Below are 27,947 nucleotides of genomic sequence, written 5' to 3'. Positions count from 1 at the left end.
ATTGTGATGGCTTCTCTTGTTGCGGAGCATGGGCTCTAGGCACATGGGCTTCAGTAGTTGTGGCATAAGAGCTCAGTAGTTGTGGCTCACGGGCTCTAAAGCACAGGCTTGGTAGTTGTGGCGCACGGGCTTAGTTTCTCTGCGGCACGTGGGATCCTCCCAGACTAGGGCTCAAACATGTGTCCCCTGCATTGGCAGGTGGATTCCCAACCACTGCACCACCACGGAAGCCCTCATTTAGGTCCTCTTAACAATCATGAGGTTATCATCATGTCCTCATTTCAAATATTTAACAAATGAGCCTCAGAGAGGTTAAGTAACTTCTCCAAGTAGCAAAGCAGGGAATCACACTTGGGCACTGCAGAGTGCTAGTAAGCCTGTATGTAATACTTGCTTCCTTCCCCTCCCTCCAATTCAACAGCATTGAGTACCTGCTACATGGAGGAACTGTCCCAGGAGCTGTGCCACAGGACAACTCTGATAACTGTTTGGGATGAAATCTAGCTTAACCAACTGAGTGACCACAGGCTGTGTAGTATACTTCTTTAAGCTCTAGTCTCCTCATTTGTAAAATGGAATTAAACATACCTGCCTCATAGTGTTGTTGCGATGATAGATTCAGAAAGTCCAGTGGATAGTGTGTGTCACGTGGGGGCGGTGAACTGCTTTTGGTACTTTAACCTGCACCCTGCAGATGACACAAGAAATATCAATTGGTACAATTCCATGTAAAAACCAAAATAGTATTAGAGAAGAGTGACATTCACTGTCTTCCAGTTTGACCTGCAGCACTACAGAAATAGACCATAGAGGTCTCATTTTTAACTTCCAGCATTATACGAAGTTTGGGTTTCTTCTTTGAGAATCTTAGCAATGTAATGAATCAGTCTTCTTCTAGAGAAACCTTTCAACTCAACTATCACATTTATGAATTAATTTTGTTTTCCTGGAGTAAAAGTGTCAATTTTATTTGTTTTTCAGATTAAGGGGTTTAGATTCCTTACACTTTCACTTTCATACTGGACACCTATACTGGGGACCTGGAAGGAATAACTTCAACTTAGGTTGTATTAATATTATTATAACAATAATTTTAAAAAAGAATTTACACAAGTATTATCTTATATTTGATATATTAATATAGAAATTAAAAAATCAAAATGCAGCCCTGGGAGTTAAACAGACAAAAAAATAAAAAACAAAACAATCAAACCACATATAATTCCAGTATCACACAGAACCTTTAAATATATTTTCTTTCAAAAGATAAAATCAATAAAAAAATTGTTTAGATACAACATGACTGTCAGCAGAGCAGGAAGCCAATCAGTCTTTCAATATCATAGCACTGCTTTTCCAAGTAAATAACTGAAAGACACAAAATTTCAAAGGTATTTTATTCAAAATTCTCCATCTAGGAGAAAAGATATATAACAATGTGCACACATGCTTTAATAACTTATTTCACTGTACAACTTGCATCCCATACAATGGTACAATAAATCAGCAAAAGAAAATAATTAGCACTTAAATAATCTATCATGTAAATAGCACTGAATACAGGGTTCAACAAGGTGGAATCTGTACATTTTTTCATGACTGAGCCAGAGCATCTGTCAATCTAGTTGAGTATGTGTCTAAAAATCGAGATGTCTACACCTTTATTAGTGATGTGAAAGGCTATTAGGACCTATGTTGGTTTTGGTTAAATTTGGTGGGCGAGGGCAGAGGGGCTCTATCACTTTTATCCCTTTCTTATAAATACTTTTTCCCTTTTATGTTACTTCCACAGTTTTAAATAAAAATATATTTTATGCTTGTGTATACTATTTTGTCAATACTGTTCTAGCACAGAATTATGTTAATTGGTTATTTTATAGCTAGCAAAATGGTCCAAGCACATTAAGGAAACAAAAGAAATTGACCACTTAGTTCTGCCAAAGTAGCACCTAGTAAAATAGCATGTCAGTAACGTTTCTCCTGCTAGTCCTCCTACGATGCAGGCAAAGAGACGTGGCAACAACTTCAAAAACATGGGCAGAAATTTAAGGAAGAAGATACTATTCTTGTTCCTGAAAAAAAATCTTCCTAGTTAGTATTTCTCTATTGCATTTAATAATCTCGGAGTTATAATGACTGCTAAATCAAAGGAAGACGATACAAGAGGAAAACAAGATAAAAATGAGAGACTAGTGAAATCTGAACTTCTTCCAAGAGATTATATTTTCCAAGAAAAACAAAAGGCACAGGAGGTATACATTTCAATTTGGCTCAAAAATAATGAAAATTAACTGAAAAACTTGGCAATAACTTCTGAAACATAAAATCCAATTCTCTACATTTTCTGTGACAGAGCTCAACAAACAGAAAAACACCCTGATTGTGGTTCACCATAATCGGGACTATACATACTGCCTGACGTTTCTACACAGACTGAATCCCAAGGACTAAGTCTGCAAAGTAGGATCGAACAATTGATTTCAATAAAACATCTGCCTGATCAATATTTTCTTTCTAAAACTTAACCTATGTTCAAGCTAACTTCCTTTTGTGGAACTGAAATGATTTGAACGCTCTAATTTTTAGCTGATTGTAGAAGTATTACAGTAATCCCCCATACCAAGGAACACCAAGAGATGGAAAGTCAACTAGTATTATATCTGTGAAAGCTAACTCAGATTTCACTTGGATACTTGTAAACCATGAATCATAAGTTTCAAAAAACAGTAGCTGTGGTCAAGTCTATATCCTATATCTTTAAAAGATAGCAATAATATTTATTATAATTGTAAACATACGTCTGTCTCCCAAGAGAGCACATCTAGGAAAAGGTGCATTTATTTTAACTGCACCTAACATCCCCTTACAGGCTTTCTGTGACAACTGCAGTGTAACTAACTACCATTGCTGAGTAGGACTCTAAGGCATAACCCGAGGGAATCATGTTTCCCAATACCACGGAGCTACTTTACCAGCAATTATGATCGGGACGCAATATTAACAAGTTACACATTTAAAAAGTCATTAGAACATCTCGTTCTTGGACACTAGTATAGAAAGGTCTTCCAAAGATAAAGGAATGGAGGCCTGGTTTAATTTTCTCAGCTAGAGCCATTATTATGTTAAGATCGCCCTCTGCTGTTAAATCAAGGTCTATCTTCAGGTTCCGAAGCGATTTAAAGGGCTTTTTCCCCTTCTGCCTACAAATAATAATAAAAAAGAAATTATAATACAGAAAATGTCCAAAGGGAACAAAACAAAAGCAACGTATGAAGGTTTTTCTTCCATTTAGGAGTCTGACTTACGTATCATCTTCTATATATTTTATTAGTGTCAAGGCTTTCCTGTGAAGGACGAGCAGAAACTGTGCAAGGAAAGTACTCCTGAGAGATAGACCGGGTTTCAAATGAAAGACCTGCAGGATAATGAAGCGTTTTTATAAATAATTTGCCCCGTTCTACTTATACACAGCATGTTTCTGTCTCAGCGCTGACAGTGCCTGGCAGATAACTCACGTTAGAGCAGCTAACCACTTCCACAGATGCGCCCTGACACACAGGAGGAGGTGGAGGTATGGGTCTAGGAGTGATCTAACAGTTCTGTTATCTTTAAGAATTGACTCAAATTTTTCCTTCTGCCTTAGACTATATCCGTGTTCATTTTATTTATTATTAAAAATCATGATATAAGTTACTTCTAGCTGTGTTATTTAAGTTTTCTCTGCCCACATCTTCAAATAAAATTGGAGCTACCAGAGGTGAGCCATGCTTAGACTATGGGGTTTTTTAAATTAATTAATTAATTTATTTATTTATTTATTTATTTTCGGCTGTGTTGGGTCTTCGTCGCTGTGCGCGGGCTTTCTCTAGTTGTGGTGAGCGGGGGCTACTCTTTGTTGCGGTGCTCGGGCTTCTCATCGTGGTGGCTTGTCTTTGTTGCGGAGCATGGGCTCTAGGCACGCAGGCTTCAGTAGTTGCGGCTCACGGGCTCTAGAGCGCAGGCTCAGTAGTTGTGGCGCACGGGCTTAGTTGCTCCACGGCATGTGGGATCTTCCCGGACCAGGGCTCGAACCCATGTCCCCTGTGTTGGCAGGCGAATTCTTTACCACTGTGCCACCAGGGAAGTCCTAGACTATGGTTTTGAGATATTCATATTTTTCTATTCTGGGGGGGTGGGGCTACATGTGTAGTGGGAGAAGGATTTTATTTCTGCTTGGGAAGCATGGAATTACATGACTTGGAATTATCCTTGAACTTTGCAATATGTCACAGACCGCAGACCTGGATCCAAAATTCCTAGTCAACCTAACGATTATGTTATTTCAAAGCTACATCTATGACACTATTTCTTGGCCTGATCCCCAGAAAGATAATTATGACAAATCTCTGTTACCTTAAGAAATAAGACCCATATAATCTAAAATTTTCTTCAAAATCTAGATTTTTTTCAAAGGAATGAGACAATAAAGATGCTATCATGTAAATAAGTTTTAAAGACATTTTTTGCTCAATTAAGGCAAATAAACATTTGTACAATATCCCCCTTACCAAAAGAAAACACCCTTAGGTTATAAGTTAGTGCTCAGAATTAAAACATTTATGATTTGAACTGGGGGATGCTGCACCTTTAATTGTTAATATACAGGCTACTCCCCTCTAACAATTCAGAAGAAAAATAATTTTGACACTTTAGAAAGATCAGAGACTCTACAAAAGGACTTAATTCTAAATTATATTATAGGCAGTGTGGGATATATTGAGAAAGAAAACGTCATACCATTCACTCTGACAATCTCAGGTTTAACATTTACCTGATCCAGGAAGGCTTTTACTAGAGTGTCTCTGTGTAAGACATCTTGAAAAATATTCCTAGGAAGAAAACAGGACAAATGTTGAAAGGATTTCCACAACCTCTCACACCAGCCAATAAATTAAATTCTTAGAAGTGGGATTATAAACATATTTATAAGAATTAGATATATATATTTGAAAATATAAAATACATACTCATTTTAACTCAAGGATACATTTGTCTATTACTGGAGTTTGTCAGGCCACAAAGTAATTATTTTCTCTTAAATAGTATAAGCAGTCCCAGAAAGGGTATGTATGTATCTATCATACACATTATAAAAAAATACCAATTGCCTTAGGCAATTAATAAATATAATTACCAATTCCTGCCATCTCAAAAATATAGAACAGCAACAAAAATAAACACATACCACTACCACCAAAAACCAAAACAAAATAAAAGGTTAACTTCACATACTAATAACTTCTAATAAGCAGTTTAGGAGAAAAAAAGGTAAGAGGATGAATGCTGGGAAACATTCAGGTGGGATTAAGGAACACACACAGATGGTTATCTGCAACGTCTTGATCACTGGGTTTGTATCCACAAGCCCATCATCTGGCAAGTAACATGAATCAGCTACCTAAGAAAATGTTAGCTACATTGGCAATGAGCACAGTAAGAAGTTAAGTTGTAATTCACACTGGAGATAATGTTTATCTACCACACAACCTAGGATATAGTAGGTTCTTAAAAAAGACTGTCCCTTTCCCAACCCCCTTTGATCTTTTCTCTTCTTCCTTCCCTTTCCTTGCCTTCTACTTCCCTAAGGAATTTACTGGGATGCTAGGTTATACTCAAGTCAGAGGGTAATATAACATTTACTAAGGTAAGCAATTTTTAACTGAAAAGAAAGACTGAAAATAGCAGGGATCATCATATAACTGACAGGAGTAGCAGGGAAGGAGGTGTGTGCACAGAGGTAATAGGAAAGTACCTAAAATTTCCTAGTTTTAGTAGATGGGTGTTCCCTACTACAGAAGAAGGAAACTCAGAAGGGGGAAAAAAATCAGCATTTCACAATTACTGGCTGTCCAACTGCTGGCCAGTGTGGGCACTGACAACAACCTTTCTCTGGCTTTGGAGAGAGAATTCAGCTATTTAAGTCTAGTGTTCTGAATATATCTGTTTCATAAATTGCTTGTATTGGTCATATGTGAATTAGGTGAAGCAAAGTGTTAAAAAATTCCCCCAAAAGCGCTCTCCAGGAACCCACCAAAAAATAGAAAAAAAAAACCCAAACACTTTAGGAAAGAAGAAAATGCTTGAAGGATCAGATTAATTTTGAGAATTTTGACACGTGTGCCAAAATTACCTATATGTGAAAACTTCGGGACCTGAAATTCTTATTGTTTTGTTTTCTAAACCAATTCCCCTAAATCTTTCAAAGGACTCAACAAGAACACCAGAGAGCTGGGAAAAGCTGGGTCCTAATGAAGCCATCTTTCTGCACCTAGAGACACATGAGGCTGGGGATTCCTTGGACATGGTGTTTCCTTACTATGCTTTTGGGCAACACCTTCTGTCTGACTATCGGTGCTTCACATGTCTGTTGCCTCAGCTCAAAATTTTTCTTCAAGACACAGGACAGGGTTGCTTGCTCCAATTTTACTGCTGCCTTATACACTCAAACCTGGATTATACTAGTTAACATTTATTGAGCACATTCTATGTGCCAGGCATTTTAAACTGATTAAAGAGAACCATGATAGTATACTACAATTTCTTTTCCTGATTTCAGAACATCATTTAAGTGTTTTATAATTCAGATTTATCATCTTTTTTTTTTCTAGTTGAGTCCACATTCAACATGTTATCATTATTTTTTTTCTTGTTAATTTACTGATCAGACTTTATGGTAAGAAATGAATAACACAATATAAAATGCAAAGTAAAAGAATGCTCTATTAATATATTTTGACAGTTTTGCCATATTTTATATTTATATATCAAGGAAAAACAGACTTAGAATACCTCTTTAGTTAATAAGGTTTAGTTAATCAGCCTTTTATGACTCTTACACACTAGTCTATAAGCAATGTAAGGAGCTGGGGCTGTCTGGCTGGCCACTATTAACCTTAGCACCAAGTACTGCGCCTAGGGGCTCAGTATACATTTGTTAAATAAATACTTAAATACTTATTTTTAAGGACTAATCTAACCTATCTTATGGGAAACACAATTATATTAAGAAAAGCTGACATTTAAGAAAAAACGCTTGATTAACCAAATACTTCTTCTAGTATAATTCTCCTAGTAATGTTTCTTTCCTTTTAAACACCAAATTGTTTGTTTTCTTTCTACTCATAAAAGATACAGTTTCCTAATATTGCTTAATGACAATATCAGAAAGCAAGGCACGACATACAAATCAGGAGTGAAGCTTTCGTCCGTGTAGATGATGGTATCCTGAGCCATGTCTTCTTCTGAAGTGGCTCTCCAGAATGCTGCCAGCTCTGATCTCATGTATCTACGCTGATTATAAATATGTTCGTGACAGGGTGGCATCTGCTTGACGGTGTTGACGTCCACATCTATGTGTGTGGTGGGATAGGGCGCGTACATGACTTGCCGGAAGGGAAGCACAAAGCTTCCAGTTGAATCCTGTTATAAACGAAAAGAAAATTTACTGAGAGAGGAACCAAGATGGTGGAGTAGAAGGATGTGCTCTCACTCTCTCTTGCGAGAACACCGGAATCACAACTAACTGCTGGACAATCATCGACAGGAAGACACTGGAACTCATCAAAAAGGATACCCACATCCAAAGACAAAGGGGAAGCCACAATGTGACAGTAGGAGGGACGCAATCACAGTAAAATCAAATCCCGTAACTGCTGGGTGGGTGACTCACAGACCGGAGAACACTTAGACCACAGAAGTCCACCCACTGGAGTGAAGGTTCTGAGCCCCACGTCAGGCTTCCCAACCTGGGGGTTTGGCAACGGGAGGAGGAATTCCTAGAGAATCAGACTTTGAAGGCTACTGGGACTTGATTGCAGGACTTCGACAGGACTGGGGGAAACAGAGACTCCACTCTTGGAGGGCACACACCAAGTAGTGTGCACATCGGGACACAGGGGAAGGAGCAGTGACCCCAGGGGAGACTGAACCGGACCTACCTGTTAGTGTTGGAGGGTCTCCTACAGAGGTGGGGGGTGGCTGTGGCTCACCGTGGGGACAAGGACACTGGGAGCAGAAGTTCTGGGAAGTACTCCTTGGCGTGAGCCCTCCCAGAGTCTGCCATTAGCCCCACCAAAGAGCCCAGGTAGGCTCCAGTGTTGGGTTGCCTCAGGCCAAACAACCAACAGGGAGGGAACCCAGCCCCACCCATCAGCAGTCAGGTGGATTAAAGTTTTACTGAGTTCTGCCCACCAGAGCAACAGTCAGCTCTACCCACCACCAGTCCTTCCCATCAAGCCTCTTAGATAGCCTCATCCACCAGAGGGCACACAGCAGAAGCAAGAAGAACTACAATCCTGCAGCCTGTGGAACAAAAACCACATTCACAGAAAGACAGACAAGATGAAAAGGCAGAGGGCTATGTACCAGATGAAGGAACAAGATAAAACCCCAGAAAAAGAAAATTTACTGTCTTTTACGCCAAAAGGTATGAAGAGCTATCTTTTAATTAAAAAAAAAAAACTGGCTTTAACTTAGCAAATACAGCTCTAGAAATTTATCCTGGACAATGAATCATGATTGTGTGCCAAATTCCAGTGATGTGTGTGTTACAGCACTGGGTTAGACAGTAAAACGCCAGAAACAACCTAAGTATCCAAAAAGAGAAGGGATTAAATAAATAAAAATGTTTTATTGTTTAGCTGCTAAAAATTAAGTTGCCAATGTTTATGTGTTCATATTGAAAGATGTTCACAATACAGTGTGAAAAAGGAAGTTAAAACATGCAGAGTATAATCTAATTTTTTGGGGGGGAGGGGAAGATATGAAAAAAACACTAACAGAAGAAAAAAAGACCAGAAAGATATATGCCAAATATTAACAGGGATTATTCATTGGATTATGAGATTACAAGTGACTTTTTACATTCTTCTTGATTATTCATATATTCTGTTAAGTCTCAATGAATACGTATTTTTACAGTAAGTAAAAAATGTACTTCTTTCCAGGTATAGTCACTTGGGTAGCCAGCTGCCATATAACAAGTACCTATTGTTATAATGTCAAAGTATTCTCTGGGAAGCTATACAATTTAAACTTGCGTGGAAAACTCTTAACAAATATTTTTTCATTAAATTATAGTTTCAAGTTTTCCACTACGCATTTGGTATAGGTCCCTTTTAGGGATAAAATTATACAATAAATGAGATGATGCTGAGGAAATAAAAGTACTAAGTACCTTATTATGCCTTTGATAGGAGAAGTTCTAATTTTCAGATTTGTACAATTCAAATCAAAAATGAGTTCCCTTTAAGTAGTTTCTGTATTTAAACAACACTATTATTCTTAGCTCAGAGCACGCACATTATTGAAAATGTAAAAGCTGAAAATAATTTTTATTTGCAACAATTTTTATTATTTTTTTCTTTCATTTTACTATGCCTATATCCTCAAGAAAGCATTCACTCTGAGAGACTCACATAGCCATTAGGAAATCTACTTCTTCACACCTTTGACTATAATTGAAACATCAATAACAGATTCAATAAAGTGAAGAACAATTCCCCATAATTATTGAAAATAATTGCTAATTTATATTTATCTGTTTTGCTCCTTGAAGAGCAAAGGAAAAATATAAAATAATTTTTTCTTTTGTATATATGTGTGTGTATACACACACACACATACATGCATCCAGGAATTGCTTGAGTCCTATACACTGTTTCAAGATAGGAAGCAGCTTAACATTTTTTTCAATAAATGAATATGGTACTTTAAACATAAAATGGTAACACAAAAATTCAAATCCGTTCAGTAAAAAAAGAAATGTTCCCATTTAGTTATGGAACCTGATTCAAGCACATATTAAAAAAAAAAAATCCTGAGGCCAGACAGGCAGCTACAGGAAACCAGAGAGAAACACAAAGAAAGCTATTCTGTGATGTTTCACAGATACTAACTATAAATTCATATGACATATACTCCATGTTCAGACCTGTGTAAAGGAAGTCAGCTCCTTGGCATATAAACATGAGACACATTAAATGCTAATGTTCAAAATATATGTATAAAGATTCTCAAAAATGATTTAAAAAAATTGGGTTTGGGCTTCCCTGGTGGCGCAGTGGTTGAGAGTCTGCCTGCCGATGCAGGGGACACGGGTTCGTGCCCTGGTCCGGGAAGATCCCACATGCCGCAGAGCGGCTGGGCCCGTGAGCCATGGCCGCTGAGCCTGCGCTCCACAACAGGAGAGGCCACAGCAGTGAGAGGCCCGCATACCGCAAAAACAAAACAAAACAAAACAAAAAATTGGGTTCACCCATGATAAATGGAAACTATACCTTTAGTAGGCCTTGTACAAAGAGCCCTGACTCGTATTTAAATGATGATTCTGCTTCACATAATCTGGAGCATTTTCTCTCTGCTGGAGTCAGAAAAAGGCATAATGTTCTTACTATCTGTAAGTGAAAATATTTTAGCATTAAAATATGAAGTAAAAAGGTCACTGGTTTGCTTATGAAAGAGATCTGAAGAGAAATTTCAATTGTTATTGTCAATAAAATCTATTCTGAGAAATAAGTATTCCACAGTCACCTGGAATAGTCTATGGGATATCACACTTGTTACTTAAAATAGGTATTCTATGGTCAAGTAAGTTTGGGAAATGTTAGTAAATTTATTGTATGGTATCTCAAAACCTTTAACATTTGAATACATATTGTGACTCTCCAGGTGACTGAAACAATATGCAGACTTTCTCAAACTTACTTGACCATGGAACCCTTATTCCTAATCTTATATTAGGAAATAATGACCTAATATAATTATTGATTGTATCTCCACCCAGCAACAAGTGTATTTCAAACAAGTAAACCGTTTGGACGAGAAAACTAAATGCAGTTAAATCAAGCAGAATTATGGCTTCTGTTAATAGTTCTATATGTAAAATCCCATTACAATGAATATCTAAGTGTCTAACTCCTTCAACAGAATGAGAATTAATTCTTTCAAATTTAATTTAAAATAAGCAAGCCATTGGTTGCGGATTAGAAACCTATCATTCTAACAGGATTTGATCATAGTTCTATTAGGAAAAATAAAAAGCCATCTAACTACCTTGGAATTCAGACTATATTCAGAGTTTTTATATTAGAGCAGTGGTTTTCAAACTAGTGATGGCAACCTTTTCTTAAATTAAAAAGAGAAAAGATAAAAGAGAAGTTATTAAGCTAGAAGAGGATGTGGGATGAGAAAAATGTTTGCAAAACAGAGCCCCAACCATAGAGGCTTTCTCCCTCCGAGAAGCAACTGGGAAGGCCCTGTGGAACCTGAAGGCTTTGGAGGACACAAATTGAAAGCTACCTTCCTTGGGTAACAGAAATAATAATAAGTCACTAGATGCAATATAATAACAGAGGTAAGCTAACCTGTCATAAATGGTTGTACCAGAAATATAATTTTGGTAAATCAAGGGTCAAGTAATTATACAGGGTACCTTATTATATTACAGAAAAAAAATTATAAATATATTTGTCAAGCAAATAATCATTCCTAATATATTTCCTGTGTAAAACTTAGAAAAATTAGGTTTGCTTAAATTGATAGATATGTGCACTTTTCTCTAATTAATCACCAGTGAAGAAAAGTACAAAATTCCTTAGTTTATTACCTAATGCTTGGAAAGGTAACTGTTCATTAATTATTTATTAACTCATATAGCACTAAAACAAATGGTCACAAATGTTACTGAATAAGATATAACCTCCATCGATCACTTCATAGCAATAGGTCCCTAAAAGGAATAAATTTAGGGGGAAAAGCAAGATAGTGAAATCAAGATGAATGATCAGATACCATTTCTTTGTAATTAGTACCAAAAGTACATGGCTATCTTCACATTTATTAAAGATAACATTAGGAAATAGAAGACAAATATTTTCAAAACATCTGACCTTAAAATATTCTCAAAACCACTTATACAGTACTGAGACAAGTATTTATGAATTATCACAATGAAACTGATAAATGACTTCCTATTCAAACAGTTTACTTTAAACTCATTTTTGCCACAGGGTGTCACAGTAATTTGGTCAGATTATATTGCCTACTTATACTATTAGATCATCTTGATGGCAACCTAATCTTTAAATTACAATCCATAATATGTTAGCAGTTTTAAAAAGTCAGATCGTTTGCTGGATTATAAAATAAATTACCTTATTTACTTTCTCCGCACTGCTACCTACTACAACAGAACAGCCACATGTCTGCAAGTGGGAGCTGATGGCACTATAAATTGGAAAAAAAAAAAAAAGATTAAAAACACTGACTGTAAAACAATTTCACAAACTAAAAAAAATAATAATAAAGTGAGCTTCAAATAACTCACAATAGCTTTACATGATGAACACCAAAACTCTGATTATAATGTCATCTTCTATTTCTACAGTACTTTGCATTTTCCACCACATGCCTCTCACAGATTCTATTTGAACCTTAAAACAATGCAGTTAGTAAAATATTACCATTTTATCGTGGAAGAAACTGAGGTGTAGAGAGGTTAAGTGGTTAATTTAAAGTCAAATGGGATTAAAAATAACATGAATGGCTGACACTGATCAGAATCAGGACTAAAGAGCTCCTGATTCAAGCCATGTAAGGCCTGGAGATTAAACAAACTCACGCCTCTAAGACTCCATCATGAACCTAAAGGAGAAGACTGTAGATATAAAAGCAAATGCTTTATCCTTTCACTCCTTATTTTTTAAAATAAAATTTTGTGATAATCTGTAATTGTAAAGAAACACTCAAGTAGGAGATGAGATTATACATGTAGATGCAGTACTCAGTTAAGGGACTTAGCACATAGGCACTCAATAAATACTGGCTATTATTATTGTTATTATCATTTTCTTAGAAGAAATATAAATAGGAAATGTAAGCTATTAGCTATTATTATGTGCTTATATGTGCCATGCACTGTTTTAAATGCTTAATATGATTTATCTCACTCAAGGCTTACAACAATCCTATGAAGTAGGTACTACTAATATTCCCATTTTATAAATGAGGTAATGGAGGAACAGAGAGGTCAGGTGGCTTGCCCAGGGTTACACAGCAGTAAGCCAGGAAGTCTGGTTTTAGAGCTCACACTTTTAAGCACTGAAATCTGTTGTAAAATGGAAAGGATCAGTACAAATATGAATAATTTTCTTTTCTAGGCCGAAATAAGTCTATCCACAATGCAACTTAATTTGAAAGGATTCTTAGTTTCAGCTTTAATGAGAAGAAAAACAAGAAAGCGAAACCAAACAAGGGTCCAAGAATTCTTGCCTGAGTACTACGGAAATTCAGCTTCTTTAAATATTAAATAGAGTAACATCAAATACCTCATAGGCATGTGATAAGTAAAGAAGTAACACAAAACTAAGCAATAGTTCAAAGATGCAGTTTTGACCCTAGAATAATGAAGGTAGGCATTCTGTTATTATTTTCTTCCTTCCCAATCTTGTCACAGGTGAGCGTAAGATTTGCATCTGCTCCACCCAGTTTTTACAAAAAGAAACAAAATTCTTACTTGAGAAGAAAGCCTTCATGACAACTGTCACCAATATCATCATCATTGAGAACTGTATCAGCTATCTAAAATGAACCAAAAAAAAAAAAATTTATCTGGCTGTAACAAAACGCTGAAATAACACTTTTAATACACAAGTTTTCTGAAGTCTAGGCTCAATATAACACACTGCCCTCATTTCTGAGCATCACAAATCCCCATAAAACAATCTGTGTGCATCACTATAAACTTGCAGAACAAATGATGTGAAAGCTGATCAGACAGCTTAAGCAACAATGTTTACAAGAACAATTTCCTCTTCTGAGCTGTCACAATCAGGAGACACATCTTAATTACCAAGTCAGGGAGCAACAAAAATAGTTTCCTAAAGATTTCTCTATACATGCATAGTGTGTAATTCCTAATGTCCTCAACAAATGAATGATTAAGGAAATCAGATTAGTGAAGGTAAGTGAACTTCCATTAACTGCCAGTGATTTGTACACTGCTTTGTTACAAAAAGTACTGCATTAAATACTGACTGATTCTCTAAGGTCTGAAATTCTCCCGCTTAGGAAATGCAAAAGTGGAGAAATTAACTTAATGAATTTAATTTTATCATATTACCATTACTGACCAAAAAGCCTCTGGCCATAAAATTCAGGATTTTAAGTGTGTTTGTTAAAGTGGCTAATAATTCATATGAACAGTATATGTGACAAAAAAATGTATATTACTAAAATTAGAATATTACTAATATACATCATAGTAATATCCTATTTAACATTACAAGTGAGAACTTACATCTATTTCTTCAGGGACACTGTGGGATTTCATAGATGAAAGCAGTTCCATTACAGGAATTACTTCTCCAGTAAGCATTGGAATAATACTCTGACCCTGCATAAAAAAGTAAAATGAGGTGAAGAAAAATCACACAATATAGGATAAAGTGGGCAATAAAAAGTAAAAAACTGAAAGCAAAGAATAACACCCTTTGATAGAAATACTTGATAACTTGTTCAAACAGCCCCAAACAAGTCTACTACTCCAAAATATTTCTATTTCTAAAGGATTTACATGCTGTTTAAAACTCTTTTTCATTCTTCCAGGAATAATTTTCTTTTTTTCTCTTTTTTTTTGGCTGCACCATGCGACATGCGGGATCTTAGTTCCCCAACCAGGGATCGAACCCGTACCTCCTGCATTGGGAGCACGAAGACTTTGTTGTTGTTGTTAATTAAATATCTTTATTACGGGAAAGTTTCCCATATCCCATAGTATGCCTAGAATATGTTACTCATTAAAAGTATACAATTTTGTTTTCTTTTTTTATTGGGGCTACAGTTGTTTTGCAATGTTGTGGGAGCAAGGTGTCTTAACCACTGAATCGCCAGGGAAATCCCAGGAATAATTTTCTTTAGTCAGAATGGAATCATTGGTTTATCATTTACACAAAATAATTAAATCACCACCCCAAATTTAGAAAGGTTCTCCTTTGAAATTTTATTTGAGATATAAGAACTTTTGTTAATCAAAGGTCACTGAGCATTTTATATTAAAAATGAGGAAAGCCAAGCATAAAAAGGCTTTGAAATCCTCAGCAGATAACTCAGTAGTAAAGTGTGAATCAATACTCAATCTCAGGACTTCCCTGGTCGTCCAGTGGTTGGGATTTCGCCTTCCAGTGCAGGGGGTGCAGGTTCGATCCCTGGTCATGGAGCTAGGATCCCACATGTCTCGCGGCCAAAAAACCAAAACATAAAACAGAAGCAGTGTTGTAACAAATTCAATAAAGACTCTAAAATTGGTCCACATCAAAAAAAAAAAAATCTAAAAATAAAACCCCTCAATCTCTACATTCATAATAAGGTATAATCTACCCAAATGCAAATCAAAGTCATAACATATATTTTTAAGAATCAATAAAGCAGACAAATTTCCTTCAGTGTTCTTTCAAGGTAATGCTACTACTTATTACATCTCAAAGATGTAATTTTAAAATCTGCAGTTTCTAGAATGAAATTGAAAATTCAGTACAGAACACCACACACATAAAGTGTCTCAAATACAGGTGCTCCCTCATTTATTCACTGCCACCACCACTCCCCCAAAATGTTCTGCCCATCCTGAATATGTAAACTTTTAGAGGCAGATGAAATTTCATATGTCTATCAATTTTTAGCTACGCATGTTTTAAAATCACCTATTATTTAAGATCTAACAATAAAACTTTTCCTCTCATTCACGTTTTATGACATGATTATATTCAAACTCTTTACATGCATATTCAAATTAGAACCTCTGTCATCCTTGCAGCCAGTCCATTTTTTGAGTGACCAAACCTAGTTTTCAGAGCCCCTTATCATATAAGTTGCTTCAGAATTTAAATGTGATGCTGTCTCTGGAAATTTTATCCTAATAGGCCCCCTTGCATCACACAGGAGGTTTAATTATTAAAAAAAAAAAAAATCCATCTTGTAGTAACTTACAAACATAAAACCACTCATTGTTTTTGCTTTTCAAAGTAATTTTTTTAATGTCTGCTTACAATTACAACAATCAACACATGCAATTCAAGAAGATTAATAACTGAAGCTGCGTTAAATTTGCTTCCTTGTAAAATGATTTTATCAGATGACAGCTATAAGCATCTAAAACTAGCACTGATTAAAGTTGTTTTAGACTATCATCCTCAAACAGTATTTATTGTTCAAAATAAAGTCACTGCAAGCACATGATATGAGATTTGCAAGAACTCGATTATCAGGTGACTCCTCCTGGATTTCAGAAAGGATAGTTATGGGAAAATACCTTCCCTTAGGTGTAGGCATATATAGTATGTCATACACGGCATCTCAGACATTTATCATCATAAGCAAATGGCTATGCTCATTGAAGCTTAACAACAATGACAAATCCAAGACGGCTGAACACAGAAGAGGCTCTAAAAGAAAATGCTTCCAGTTATTTCCTCCTTGGACTTCTCTAACTTGAACTTTTCAGCAGGTGAACGTTTCCCCTTTAAAAACCTCCAGTTTGTCCAAGTATACTTTCCTCCTGACATAGAAGGGATAGGATAACATTTTCAAGAAAAGCCCTTAAACGAGAAATAAACCTAAATGTTAATAGTGGTCAACTTTATAAGTACAGGTTTCTGGTTTGAAAAAAAATCCCAGAAAAAGTAGAATTTTACTGGGTCTTAAATTTCGTTATTTTGAGATAACTCAACTAGTTACTCCGTAACTAACAGGTACATCTAGAAGTTGGTGAAATTCATCCCATTCCTTGGCACCCTGCTTACTGACCAGCAAGCAAAGGCTGGGCTTCTCTGAGTAAAGGGAAACATTTCCTTGTAAGTCTTAGAACTTGCCCCATAATTACCTCCTTCTGACTTTTGTAAAAGTTATTTACAAAAGTACAAACTTAACAATTTTGTAAAGAAGATCATTTTATAGGGTTTTGTATTTCCCTTGTTCATGTTCCTGTATTTTGACAAACTTTTAGAAAAAGTTATTGCTTGAAATATCATTTGTCTCAGGCAGGCTAAAGAGAACCAGGGAGAAGGCTTGATTAGACTGGAGTTTTAACAGAGGAGCAAGGAGGGTAGCCAGAAGCAATGAAAGTAAAAGCAAAGAACACTTTTTCCTTTGGGGATTCGCCTTCCAAACGCCTCTGCCCTAGGCTGAAATGTTCTGCAATTAATTTCCATAAGGGAAGCTATACCCTTGCAATCATGCTTCTCAAACCCTGGTGCCTGCTCCCTAAGGATGTTCAAAACCATGGGATAAACACAGCATGTTTTCCTGGAGACTTGATACCACTGGAAGCCCAAGTGGTAAGAAGGTGAGGAATATCACCGGCAAACTGTAATATTAAAACAAAAAGACATATCACGGAATAAAATGTAAATTTCATGAGTTTTAAAGATACAACACGAGACTTCAAAGAAATATTATGCTTAGAGCTGTGTCTGTACCCCCAGATACTTTAGGGGCACTCACTCTCCTGTTACAACTACTTTTGTGGAAATGTTTGAGAAGCAATACCTTAAAAAAAAAATAAAACTCATACAGAATTTAAAATTTTTACTATGAACAAGTTATCCAAAACTTATCCCATGCAAACAGAAAAAAAGGGAAGCAAAATATTAATTTGTGGATGCAATTATTATTATCCTTTACTTATTTAACTCTTCAGGTCTAAGATATGGAAATTTTCATCCAGTTTATTCCATTTATCTCCATAAAGATTCTGTTCGTGCTCAGGCTCACTCTGTCAAACTAGTATGTCTTCAAGGCCTTAACAGAAGCAGCCCTTAGCTTTATACAGACATATGTAGTGGGTTTGGCAGTGTCTTGTAATATGCAATCTGCACCTTACCTGATCTTCCATTCGCTCTGTGCCTTCCAAGACGATCTTCTGGACATTTTCTTGCCTTTCCTGAGCGAGAGAAAATTCATTAAAATAAAAAAAACCACAACATTTTGATACTTGTTTATTTTTCACAATACAGTTAAATGGCAGACATCTTCTTGGGTAATTTAGTTCATGGGAACAACACGTTCCACTTTAGGGCAAAAAACAAGGGGGGGGATTAACCCAACAAATCCATGCTCTCACAGACAATATGAAATAAAATAAAAACACCCTTTTTGTCTGCAGTTAAAAACAGATAATGTGACAGAAAGAGTCAATGTAACATCTGTGTAGTTTCACAAAGGAAACTAATGATTTGTACTTTTCAAATTAGATAAGATCCAGACGAATCTAGTGACTATACAGCTTCCAGATTTTAAATGATTTTCATAAGCACGTGAGAAGAAAGGAGGCAAGCCTGCAAACACAGTAAAAGAACTCTTCTTTTAAAAGATACTATTTTTCCTTACTATTTTGTAAAAGCCTTATAAAATCAGTAAGGCTTTAGTGGACTTCCATGTTAGTATCAAACTGCAAAGCAGAAAGGAGAATTAAATTTGTTCTTCTCATCTGCCAAAATTACAGTATATGGAAATATAATTATCACTATATATTAAACTATAAGATTAGGGGACAACAATGATTTCCTCTACCTCAATCTACAAAATTAAAAGGAATATCTCCTGAAAACCATTTGGTCCAACTTCTTCATTTTACAAATTTGGGAACTTGGCAAAGAAATTAAAGGGACCAAAGGTTATTTGGGCAAAGGCTTACAAAACTATTGTTCTGAACTGCTTACACCCACACAGTGGTAAGTGAAAGACAGGGTCATGCAATGCGGAAACAAAAAGCTTTTAGAGTCAAAGGCTCCCAAGACAAATCCAGACTCTAAAACTTATGTTTCCTTATCTCTCTAAGCTTTGGCTTTCTATTTACCATGTGAAGCTATCATCTCCTACTTTCCAGAGTTAGAAGACCACAGACATCAGCCTAAGATCTATCGATACCTAATAGGGTAGAAGCAAATAACAGCTCCTGTTTGAACTTAATTGCATATAATTTCTAAAAATTAGATAAAAATGTATCAGAAGGTAAACTTTCAGTAGCTAGGTTAGCATGCTTAATAAGCTTCCAAACCCACTCACCTTGTGCATCCATATCCTTCCCTTCCGGATAATGTGGGTTAATCTATCCACACACACTCTGTGAAGTGGGAGATAGAAACTCAGCTCCGTCTGGGGAAGTATAATTGATAGTCCATAGGTGCTCCTATCCCCATTCCAGTTTCCATCGAAGATTAATGACACAATAATTACTCCTTTTTCAGACAAGACAAAAAACTTTACATCTATCGCCCCACTCTCTGCATTTCGAAGGATTTCTCCATTGAGGGTATGGTTGGCAAGAAAAGTTATTTCTCCATCGCTTAGAAGTAACTGTTCTGTCTTTGGAGCCCAAATGTGCCTTACTCTAGGACCAAGAATATTGTCCCAGTAAGCAAAGGTTGCTGCTAATAAAGGGGATTCACCACTTAAAGCAATCTCTGTCTTGGCAACAGCTGGAGAAGGTGGTGGACAGAGAGTCGACATACTGCATCCCAACTGTCACATTATCCAAAAGCTCCAAGGTTATCTAAACAATGACAAACAAAACGAGTGATTAGGTTCAGCGATTTTAAGCCATCCATCAAAAACGCATATTTTGGGACTGACATATATACACTACTATATATAAAATAGATAACTAATAAGAACCTACTGTATAGCACAGGGAACTCTACTCAATACTCTGTAATGACCTATATGGGAAAAGAATCTAAAAAAAAGTGGATATATGTATATGTATAACTGATTCACTTTGCTGTACAGCAGAAACACAACACTGTAAATCAATTTTACAAAAGAAATAAAGGGCATTCTAAGGTCAAAAAAACCCCAAACCCTCAAATGATTTACGTGTATGTGGTTTTCTCCTCTTCAGTCAAAACGATTTGGAAGCATGTCTCCTACATGAAAGAGACATTAAACTAGCATGGCAGGTGCATATTAAGTGTTTGCGATATGATGATAATGTACTACCATACATAGTAACATGCCACTTATATTCAGGGCATACACTTAGAAATCCAAAATAATAATGGCCTTAAAAAAAGCCTCTGAACATTAATATAAAATATTATATACTAAAGCTCATAGAATAGATCCTCACTGTTTCTAAATATCCAGCCTATATGCAATTCTAATATGATTGGATATTTGGTTCCTAAACCATAGGAACTAAAGAGAAACAAATTGAGAAAGGGAGGGCTCAGCTAGAGACCATGACACTTCTTGTGGGCTGAACTATGTCCCCCCAAAATATATGTTCAAGTCCTAATAACCCCCTGTATCTGTGAATGTGACCTTACTTGGAAATAGGTGTAATCAAGTTAAGATGGGGTCCTAATCCAATGGCTGGTGCCATTACAAGGAGAAAGATTTGGAGACATACAGACAGGGAAAACAGGGCCATGCGAAGACGAAGGCAGAAACTGGAGTGATGCAGCAACAAGCCAAGTAATGTGAAGGATCGCTGGTAACTATCAGAAGCTGAGGCAAAGAACGATTCTTCCGTGGAAACTTTAGAGGCGCATGCCCCTGCCAACACCTTATTTCAGACTTCTAGCTTTCAGAACAGAGAGAGAATACATTTTCCTCATTTTTACATCACACAGTTTGTGGTACTTTACTACAGCAGTCCACACCTGACAGTAGAAAACCTTAAAAGCTGCTAAGAAAAGAAAAAAAAAAAGGCAAAAGCTTGCAAGAATACAACAATCTAGAACCATAAGAGAAAATAAGCAAAAAGTCCTCAATGCACTCAATGATGCTCTTTGGGTAACAAGATGCTAAAGCCCAATACTGGTGTTTAAAATGACAGATAAATACATTTAATATGCTATTCAAGAAAGCAGCGTAGCCTTTTATCATTGCAAAGAGAGTTATACGTATAACGGGTAAAAAAGCTTTAGTTATTTAAAACATGTAGAGAACTAAATGATTGGATGGGCCCGGTCAACCTTTCAATCTACTGAGAAAACAGAGAAGAGGAACTGCCCAAGGTCACCAAGCCAGGCTGGAATCCAGGTCTCTTGTATATCTTAACCCACCCCATTGTATCACTCTGAAAGTGTACATTCAATGTGATGTTAATGTAAAATGAATTATTCCTGCCTAGTGTTAAAATTGAATACCTATGCATATTCAATACCAATTTCATTTAAATAAGTCTAAAATTGTGGAATCTATTCGTCATATAATGGTAAAGGATAGTAGTTAATGATAGGTGAACTATGATATATCTATCTTTGCCTGTATGATTGCTTTGGGAATTAACATTTTATCTGTAACTAAATTCATGTCAAAGTAAACCATTTTACTTAAAATAAAGAATTTGATCTACATCTTGTCAGGAGAGTTCAGAGACTGATGAAAAGCAAAAAAAAAAAAAAAACCCAACAAAAAACTACTCTAATTTTAGAGTACTGTATGAGCACTTTTATCATGATGTCAAGAATAGTTATACAGTGCTTGGCAAAACGCTTTACAGTAGGTATGTGGATATGTGCAGAAATGGCTTAACACAAGAACAGCTCTTGTGTATTTTTTATTTTAGAAATTCATTTAGGAAATATTCACTTTTTTAATGTGTTATATCAATTTAATAGACTTAAGAGACTATACTGGGTATAAGTTGTATAGTTTGTTTAAAATATCCACTGTTATGGATACAATTTAAACAGTCAGTTTATAATGACAGAATATAGGAATATAATCTGAATTGAAACTGTAATGATGTTATGATAATTAACAACAGCAAACTGGAGGCCAAGGAGACGAATTAAGTAAACACAGAGCTATACAATTATATGGTAACATTTTGTTCTTCCTTTTTGGATAAAAAAGGTGAATAATCATAAAGGCAATACTGCTACTCAAACATTTCATCATTATGTTGAAAATAAAAACACTTCCTTAAATGGAATTGAGCCCTGGAGCAAATATGGTTAGATTATGGGACAACTTTTTACCTGATTGTGAAAACTCAACTATTATAGACCACTAATTACATTCAGTCTCATTGCTAGTATCATTAGAAAGAGAATAGGGGACAAAGGCTATGTTGAATTGTTTAGCTTTAAATCCTGCCGAAAGTCACAGAGGAGTACACTTAGGAGAGTAGTAAAATGAGTCTACTAACACTTAAAGTCATCATCTTTGGTAAAGAAAATCCATACATACAGACATGGCTCAAAAAAATCAGTTCAAAACCAAGAGTCTTTTATCTATATATCTTATTTACATGCAGTGCTGGCTACACCAGACAGTTATCAAACAAAAGCCGTAAGAGTCTTTGAGGGAAGCCAGGATTCAAATTGGGTGACACAGTGGCTTGCCACACTCCTGTAAACAAAAAACAGGGTTCATGAGGAGGTACCCAATATACTTCCCGAAAATCATCCAACATATGCAGATGTAAAGATTATACTAATTATCATTTGTTAAAACTGTTAGCACAGGGGTAGTTTTGAAGTTTTGCTTTTTCTTAAACCTTTGCTAAAAATCAGCCATCTCTTCTCTGATTGATATTTAGAAAGTTGGTTGGTCCACTGCTGTTGCAAATCAGAATTCAACCATCATAAAGCCCACACTTCTTGTAACCATGTTTTCTGTTTATTTTCTCCCAGCTCTAAGAGAAGCAGGATCCTAAACCAGCCCACCTTCCAAAACAGGAGCTGCCCAGACCAACTATTGACAGTGATCTGCTTGTAACACCAGATAGTTCGCAACACTTCAAGACTCAGAGGTTAAGTTCATCATATCACTATCAGGCCATCTCTCACAGCTCCAGTTTCTCAAATAGGCAGGCTAACCTACTACTCCTTAGAATTACTTAATTAAAATAGAGCCCAAAGGCAGGCTTGAAAGATAGGAGTCTCCTCTGGTTTTCTCTCTCTCTGAAGGTAAATTCTGAACTGCTAACAGGGCCAAAGAAAGACACTATTTTATCAACTTTAAAAGGTGGGGAAAAAACACTTTAGCCCCCATGTAACTGTTTCCTTGGAGCAGGTTAGTCCTGGCATAGTGCACAATCTGCAATGTGGTCTATCACTTCTCTTGTTTTTGTTTCATATGTGTAAAGAGAACAGGCATCATGAGGTAGTTTCCAACTGACTCAGGGCTCTCCTAGACTGCCAAGGTGCTGGCAACAGTGTCTGTGTCACATAACACCATCATACTTCAAGTATTCTGACTCCATATTATTAATTTCCCATATATTGTATTCTTGCTTCTGTGATGTTCCCTTTATGTTAAAAGTTTTCCAATGTCTAAGATCGTATCTAACAGTATTTTCCAATCTCTTTGTACAAATTAAAGTGCTAGATGTATTGTGTCCCCTTGCTTTGCATCACAAGAGAGATGAGAACAGTTTGAATTGAAATTTATCCACTGGCCACAACCAGACTGTTTTAACGAGAGTCTAACAAACTTCATTGTTTCTGAAAGGGCCATGTCTCTCGGGCAAGTGCATGACCTCCCGGTCTCCTGAATACAGAAGCCTGGTGGAGTTCACCGGGGCCAGTCATACCCTGAGTGGTCACAGCAGACGCGTAATCAGTGCACTTCTTTTTGCAACCGATACCATCAGTCAAGTGATGCCCAAGTCATAATGGTCAATTCCTTTAAGTAACTCTGTGTATCCTCGGAGAAGTGAAGTAAGCAGGTCATGAACCACAGAACGGGAGCAAAAGACAGTCTAGAATTGCTGCCCAAATTTACAAGACATCAGCAATCCTTAGAAACTTCAACTTCTGTAGACTAGTAGTATTACCCCACGCCACGCCGCTTTATCCCCTCTCGGACCCCGACTTCGTACGGAGCAGCCGCGCGCCGCCCGCCCTCTGGTTTTCCCCGGGCCAGGCCTCTCGGTGCCCGAGGCTCCTTTCCCTTGAGCCCGCGGCACAGGGGGTCCGACGGGTCCCTCTGAGTGTCACGCCGGGACCCTGAGAAGGAGCCAGCTCGGGGACTGTGGGAGGAAAAACGGACCGACCCCTATCCTCCTGCCTCTGCGCCGTCACTGCCAGAAAGCCCGGATGAAGGCAACTCCACTGGTCGCCGGGCTGAAATTCCCGATGCCGGCTTTCGATCAGGGAAGAGAGCGGCAAAGAGAGGACCAGCCGAGCAGAGCCTTGGCGAGAGCCTCCGTCGCCGCCCCCGCGCGGTCCAGGTTCCCGGAGCCCAAACAGCCACCTACACGCCGGTTTCTCACTCACCTACTCGCCACCGCCTGCGCCGCCGCCGCCTCCGCCGCCGCCGCCGGCATAGAACAGCAACCGCAGTCCCGCCCCCGCGGCCCTGGCCCCGCCCCCGCGCGCGTTGCGTCCGCGAACCCGCTTCACGCCGTGGTCGTTTCCCGCCTTGTGCTCTTCTCCTGGTAAATTTTATCCGTTCTTTCCTCATTCACCCTTAGCGAATACTGTGAGAGCAAGGGGAGGAGAGAAAGGGCGGGAAAAACAAAGCCACACACCTCCTAAACACACCCCCTGCTCTCTCTAGGCCCCGCCCCCTTAAGGAAGAAACCGGGCAGCAGGGATGGCTGACGCGTGAAGCGCCATCTTTCACGCGGGCGGAACAAGTCGCTGTTGCTGCACTACCATTTCCTCGTGGGACACCGTAGGTACGCCTTGGTGTTTTCCAGATGCGATTATACGTAAACGCACGAGGTCTGCGCAAGGCGGGGTTCGGGGCGTACTTGCTCTGTCCCTTTGCTCGATGGCGTGCTCGGTAAATTTAGCGTAAGCTGATAACCAAGATAGTTCCGTTCTTAACGGGGAGGACTCCTGGGCCCCAAGAAACCAAAGAAGAGTTGGTGGTTGTGAATGATTTTGTTTGTGCTTGGCAGGTAGCAGGCGCTCAACAAATATTTGATGAACGAATGGATTTGGTTTTTTTTAATGACACAGTTCAGTACGCTGTAACTTCACCCCAAGCCTCGTTAGGTAATTTTCTTTCCCACAATATATAGTCACGACAATTTTGTCTTATTTACATGTAAGCATTTTCTCAAGGATGATTTTCATGTCTTTAAACATCCTATAAGCTAGTTGCACAATGTGGATGAGTTGGGTGAGTTTTTTTTTTCACCTTTGAAAATGTACTTTATTGTTTTGTGATGTGCTGTAAGATTTTTTTTTTTTAATCTCCAGTTAAATCAGCCTTTTGGTCTGCAAGTGTATTTTCAGGTTATTCGCTACAGATGAGTGGCACTTAACATTTTTCATCTTTAAAAATCGCGTAGGACATCTTTATCATTCAGAGGAAGAAATACACAAAATGACTCCCTCAAACCTATACCCTCTGCAGAAATAGACCCTTTACCTATGCTTTATGCTTATATCAAATACCAAAAAATCTACCATTTATCTAGTTCCTACTGTGTCTTTGGTATTGTGCTTCTCAGCCTACATAAAGAATTACGCTCGGGGCTTCCCTGGTGGCGCAGTGGTTAAGAATCCGCCTGCCAATGCAGCGGACATGGGTTTGATCCCTGGTTCGGGAAGATCCCACATGCCACGGAGCAACTAAGCCCATGCGCCACAACTAGTGAGCCTGCACTCTAGAGCCCACGAGCCCCAACTACTGAGCCCACGTGCTACAACTACTGAAGCCCACCTGCCTAGAGCCGGTGCTCCACAACAAGAGAAGCCACTGCAATGAGAAGCCCACGCACCACAAGGAAGAGTAGCCCCCGCTTGCCACAACTAGAGAAAGCCCGCGCGCAGCAACAAAGACCCAACACAGCCAAAAATAAATAAATAAAATAAATAAATTTAAAAAAAAAGAATTACGCTCAATCTTCCTAACACATTTAGAATATAGATATTATCATCCCTGTTTTACAGAGGATATGACCAAGGTTCAGAGAGATTATTTACCCAAAGCCACTTAGCTAGCTGATTCAGGCCAGTTTTGTGCAGTTCCAGAGCCCACTGAGTCCTGAGGACACCAGGCTGGTACTGAGTGGATGACAGCCTTTCTCAGAATACCTATGGGGGACAGTACCAACACCTCCAGTTCAGAGTAAGATTGGAACTCAGATTAAGTGCCTAAGAGAGGAATACAGTGCCAAGAACAGTTTTTCCTACTTCAAAATTCTGCCTAGGGACAAAATTTCCCTTGTCTCCAATTCTGGTTTTGTGCAATATCAACCCTAGAACAACTATGCTTCCTAAGAGAGAATCAAACACCAAGGTCTAAATTCTGCATGACCATGAGAATAAGATACATATTGAAAGTGGCTCTGTATGCATGATGCTTTGTAGTTAGTGAATGTGCATTTTCCCCCTCACATCTAACTGAACAATTGTTTAGGCCTTGTGTAGCAGTAGCTTGTATGTCTTTCAATGGATCAGAGCAGGAAAAATCCAGTCGGAGGGAAAAAGTAGTTGTGACTTAATACTGTGGTTCAGAGTATTTTCATGCTCAAAGGTGTAAAATAGGAAGACAGGTATCCTAGCACAGATTGCTTCTTCAGGAAACCAAAAAAAAAAATGGTGTTAAGTATGTAGTAATGTGATCCATACTAGCAGCACCAAAGGATGGCTTGGGAGGACTTTAACCCTTAACCCCTCCAAATTCTGTTAATCAGTCCAAATAAACGACCCCAAATAACTATACTGTTTAAGTGAAAATAGGTTTTGCTATTGAAACATATCTTCAAGCAAGAGCCCTAGTTCCCCATTTCCAACTAGGATGATAGGCCTAAGACCCTATTTAGAAATGTTTGAGCTAACCACCAATCCACATACAATTAATGAGCAATTATACAAAAAGGCTTTACCCTAGGGGAGCTGTGGAGCACATGTTTAAGAGCTTGGGCTCTGGCATCAGAGTTGTTGTAAGTATTGTCTCTGCCCTTGATTAGTTATGAGACTTTGGGCAATACTTCTCTGTGCCTCAGTTTCCTCAACTGCAAAGTGGCAAGCAGAATAATTTCCCGAAGGGTTGTTGTGAGGCTGACCTGAGATCCAGCAAGCTAATAATTTAAGACAGACAGTCAAGAAATTGGGGCTCTAATCTCAGTAACTATGCAGGGGTAACAGAAGCAATAACAAATTACAAACCACGTAAGCAATGTACATATTTATAATTCCAACAAATAGAATGTCAGAACTCAGAGAACCTTCTTGCTACATCACGAATGTCAGTTATGGTCACAAAGCCTTTTCCCCAACCTCTTTTTATTAACGTATTTCAGAAATGTGTTATGTGTTGCTTCAGAGCTGGAGCTGAGGACTTGTTGATTACCTCCTATTTACCAAGATTACAGCAAATTAGATTTAACTGGTGAATAATCTGACTTTGGACATGGAGGAGGAATATTACTAAATAAACCACAGTGAGTTTAATTTCTTTTAAGTAATAAGATTTTATGTGGTTGCCTTAATCATTTCAGACTTATCAATATGAAATTTATGTTACCTTTTGGTTGGAATATGAATGACCCAACACCCAACTGAGGTACTTCCAGTTGGAATCTTGGTTCCTGGATATATCAAGTTAGTGAGCTAGTGTGATATAAATGGTTTAGAAAGCTGTAGTGGGTCCATGATTGGAGCTAACAGTCTATAGTTCTAATAATGCTCAATGTAGGCAGTGCCCCTGCAAAGAGAACATCATTAGGATCCAATATGTATTTCTTTTCGGTCTATAAACAAGTCAGTAAGCCTCTCAGTGGGAGGAATCACATTCTTGGCCAGGTGTTAACCTCTGTTCCTTCCATACTGGTGATCTGCAAGCAACAGTTGTGAGTGATCTAAAGCCTCAGCTAAAGAGTCTTCAGGGGAAGAAATTCCTAGTTCACTGCAGCCCCATGTAATACACAACAAGAAAGACAAGAAGTAGGAAGACAAGCTGACCATTTTCGAAAATCTTAAGACAAGATCATTAGCTAA

The 27,947-nt window shown here is 37.7% G+C and overlaps 1 protein-coding gene across 1 annotated transcript; it reads right to left on the bottom strand.

Moving 5' to 3' along the window:
- Positions 1-1,380: 1,380 nt before the first annotated feature.
- C9orf72 (C9orf72-SMCR8 complex subunit) lies at positions 1,381-24,309 on the bottom strand. Its single transcript, XM_029204075.1, has 11 exons — positions 24,267-24,309; positions 19,099-19,585; positions 17,915-17,974; positions 14,336-14,431; positions 13,553-13,617; positions 12,192-12,264; positions 10,317-10,433; positions 7,223-7,458; positions 4,811-4,868; positions 3,306-3,415; positions 1,381-3,200 (listed from the first exon to the last, which is right to left on the bottom strand). Exons 2-11 carry the CDS (start codon positions 19,540-19,542, stop codon positions 3,014-3,016), a joined length of 1,446 nt encoding a protein of 481 aa, XP_029059908.1. The 5' UTR covers positions 19,543-19,585; positions 24,267-24,309; the 3' UTR covers positions 1,381-3,013.
- Positions 24,310-27,947: the final 3,638 nt, after the last annotated feature.

The sequence above is a fragment of the Monodon monoceros genome, unplaced genomic scaffold (genome assembly GCF_005190385.1).
Source record: "Monodon monoceros isolate NGI ecotype Baffin Bay Population unplaced genomic scaffold, NGI_Narwhal_1 Super_Scaffold_5, whole genome shotgun sequence".
Classification (NCBI taxonomy): domain Eukaryota; kingdom Metazoa; phylum Chordata; class Mammalia; order Artiodactyla; family Monodontidae; genus Monodon; species Monodon monoceros.
The sequence above is the reverse complement of the archived record's forward strand: the minus strand, read 5'-3'. Positions and strand labels throughout refer to the sequence as shown.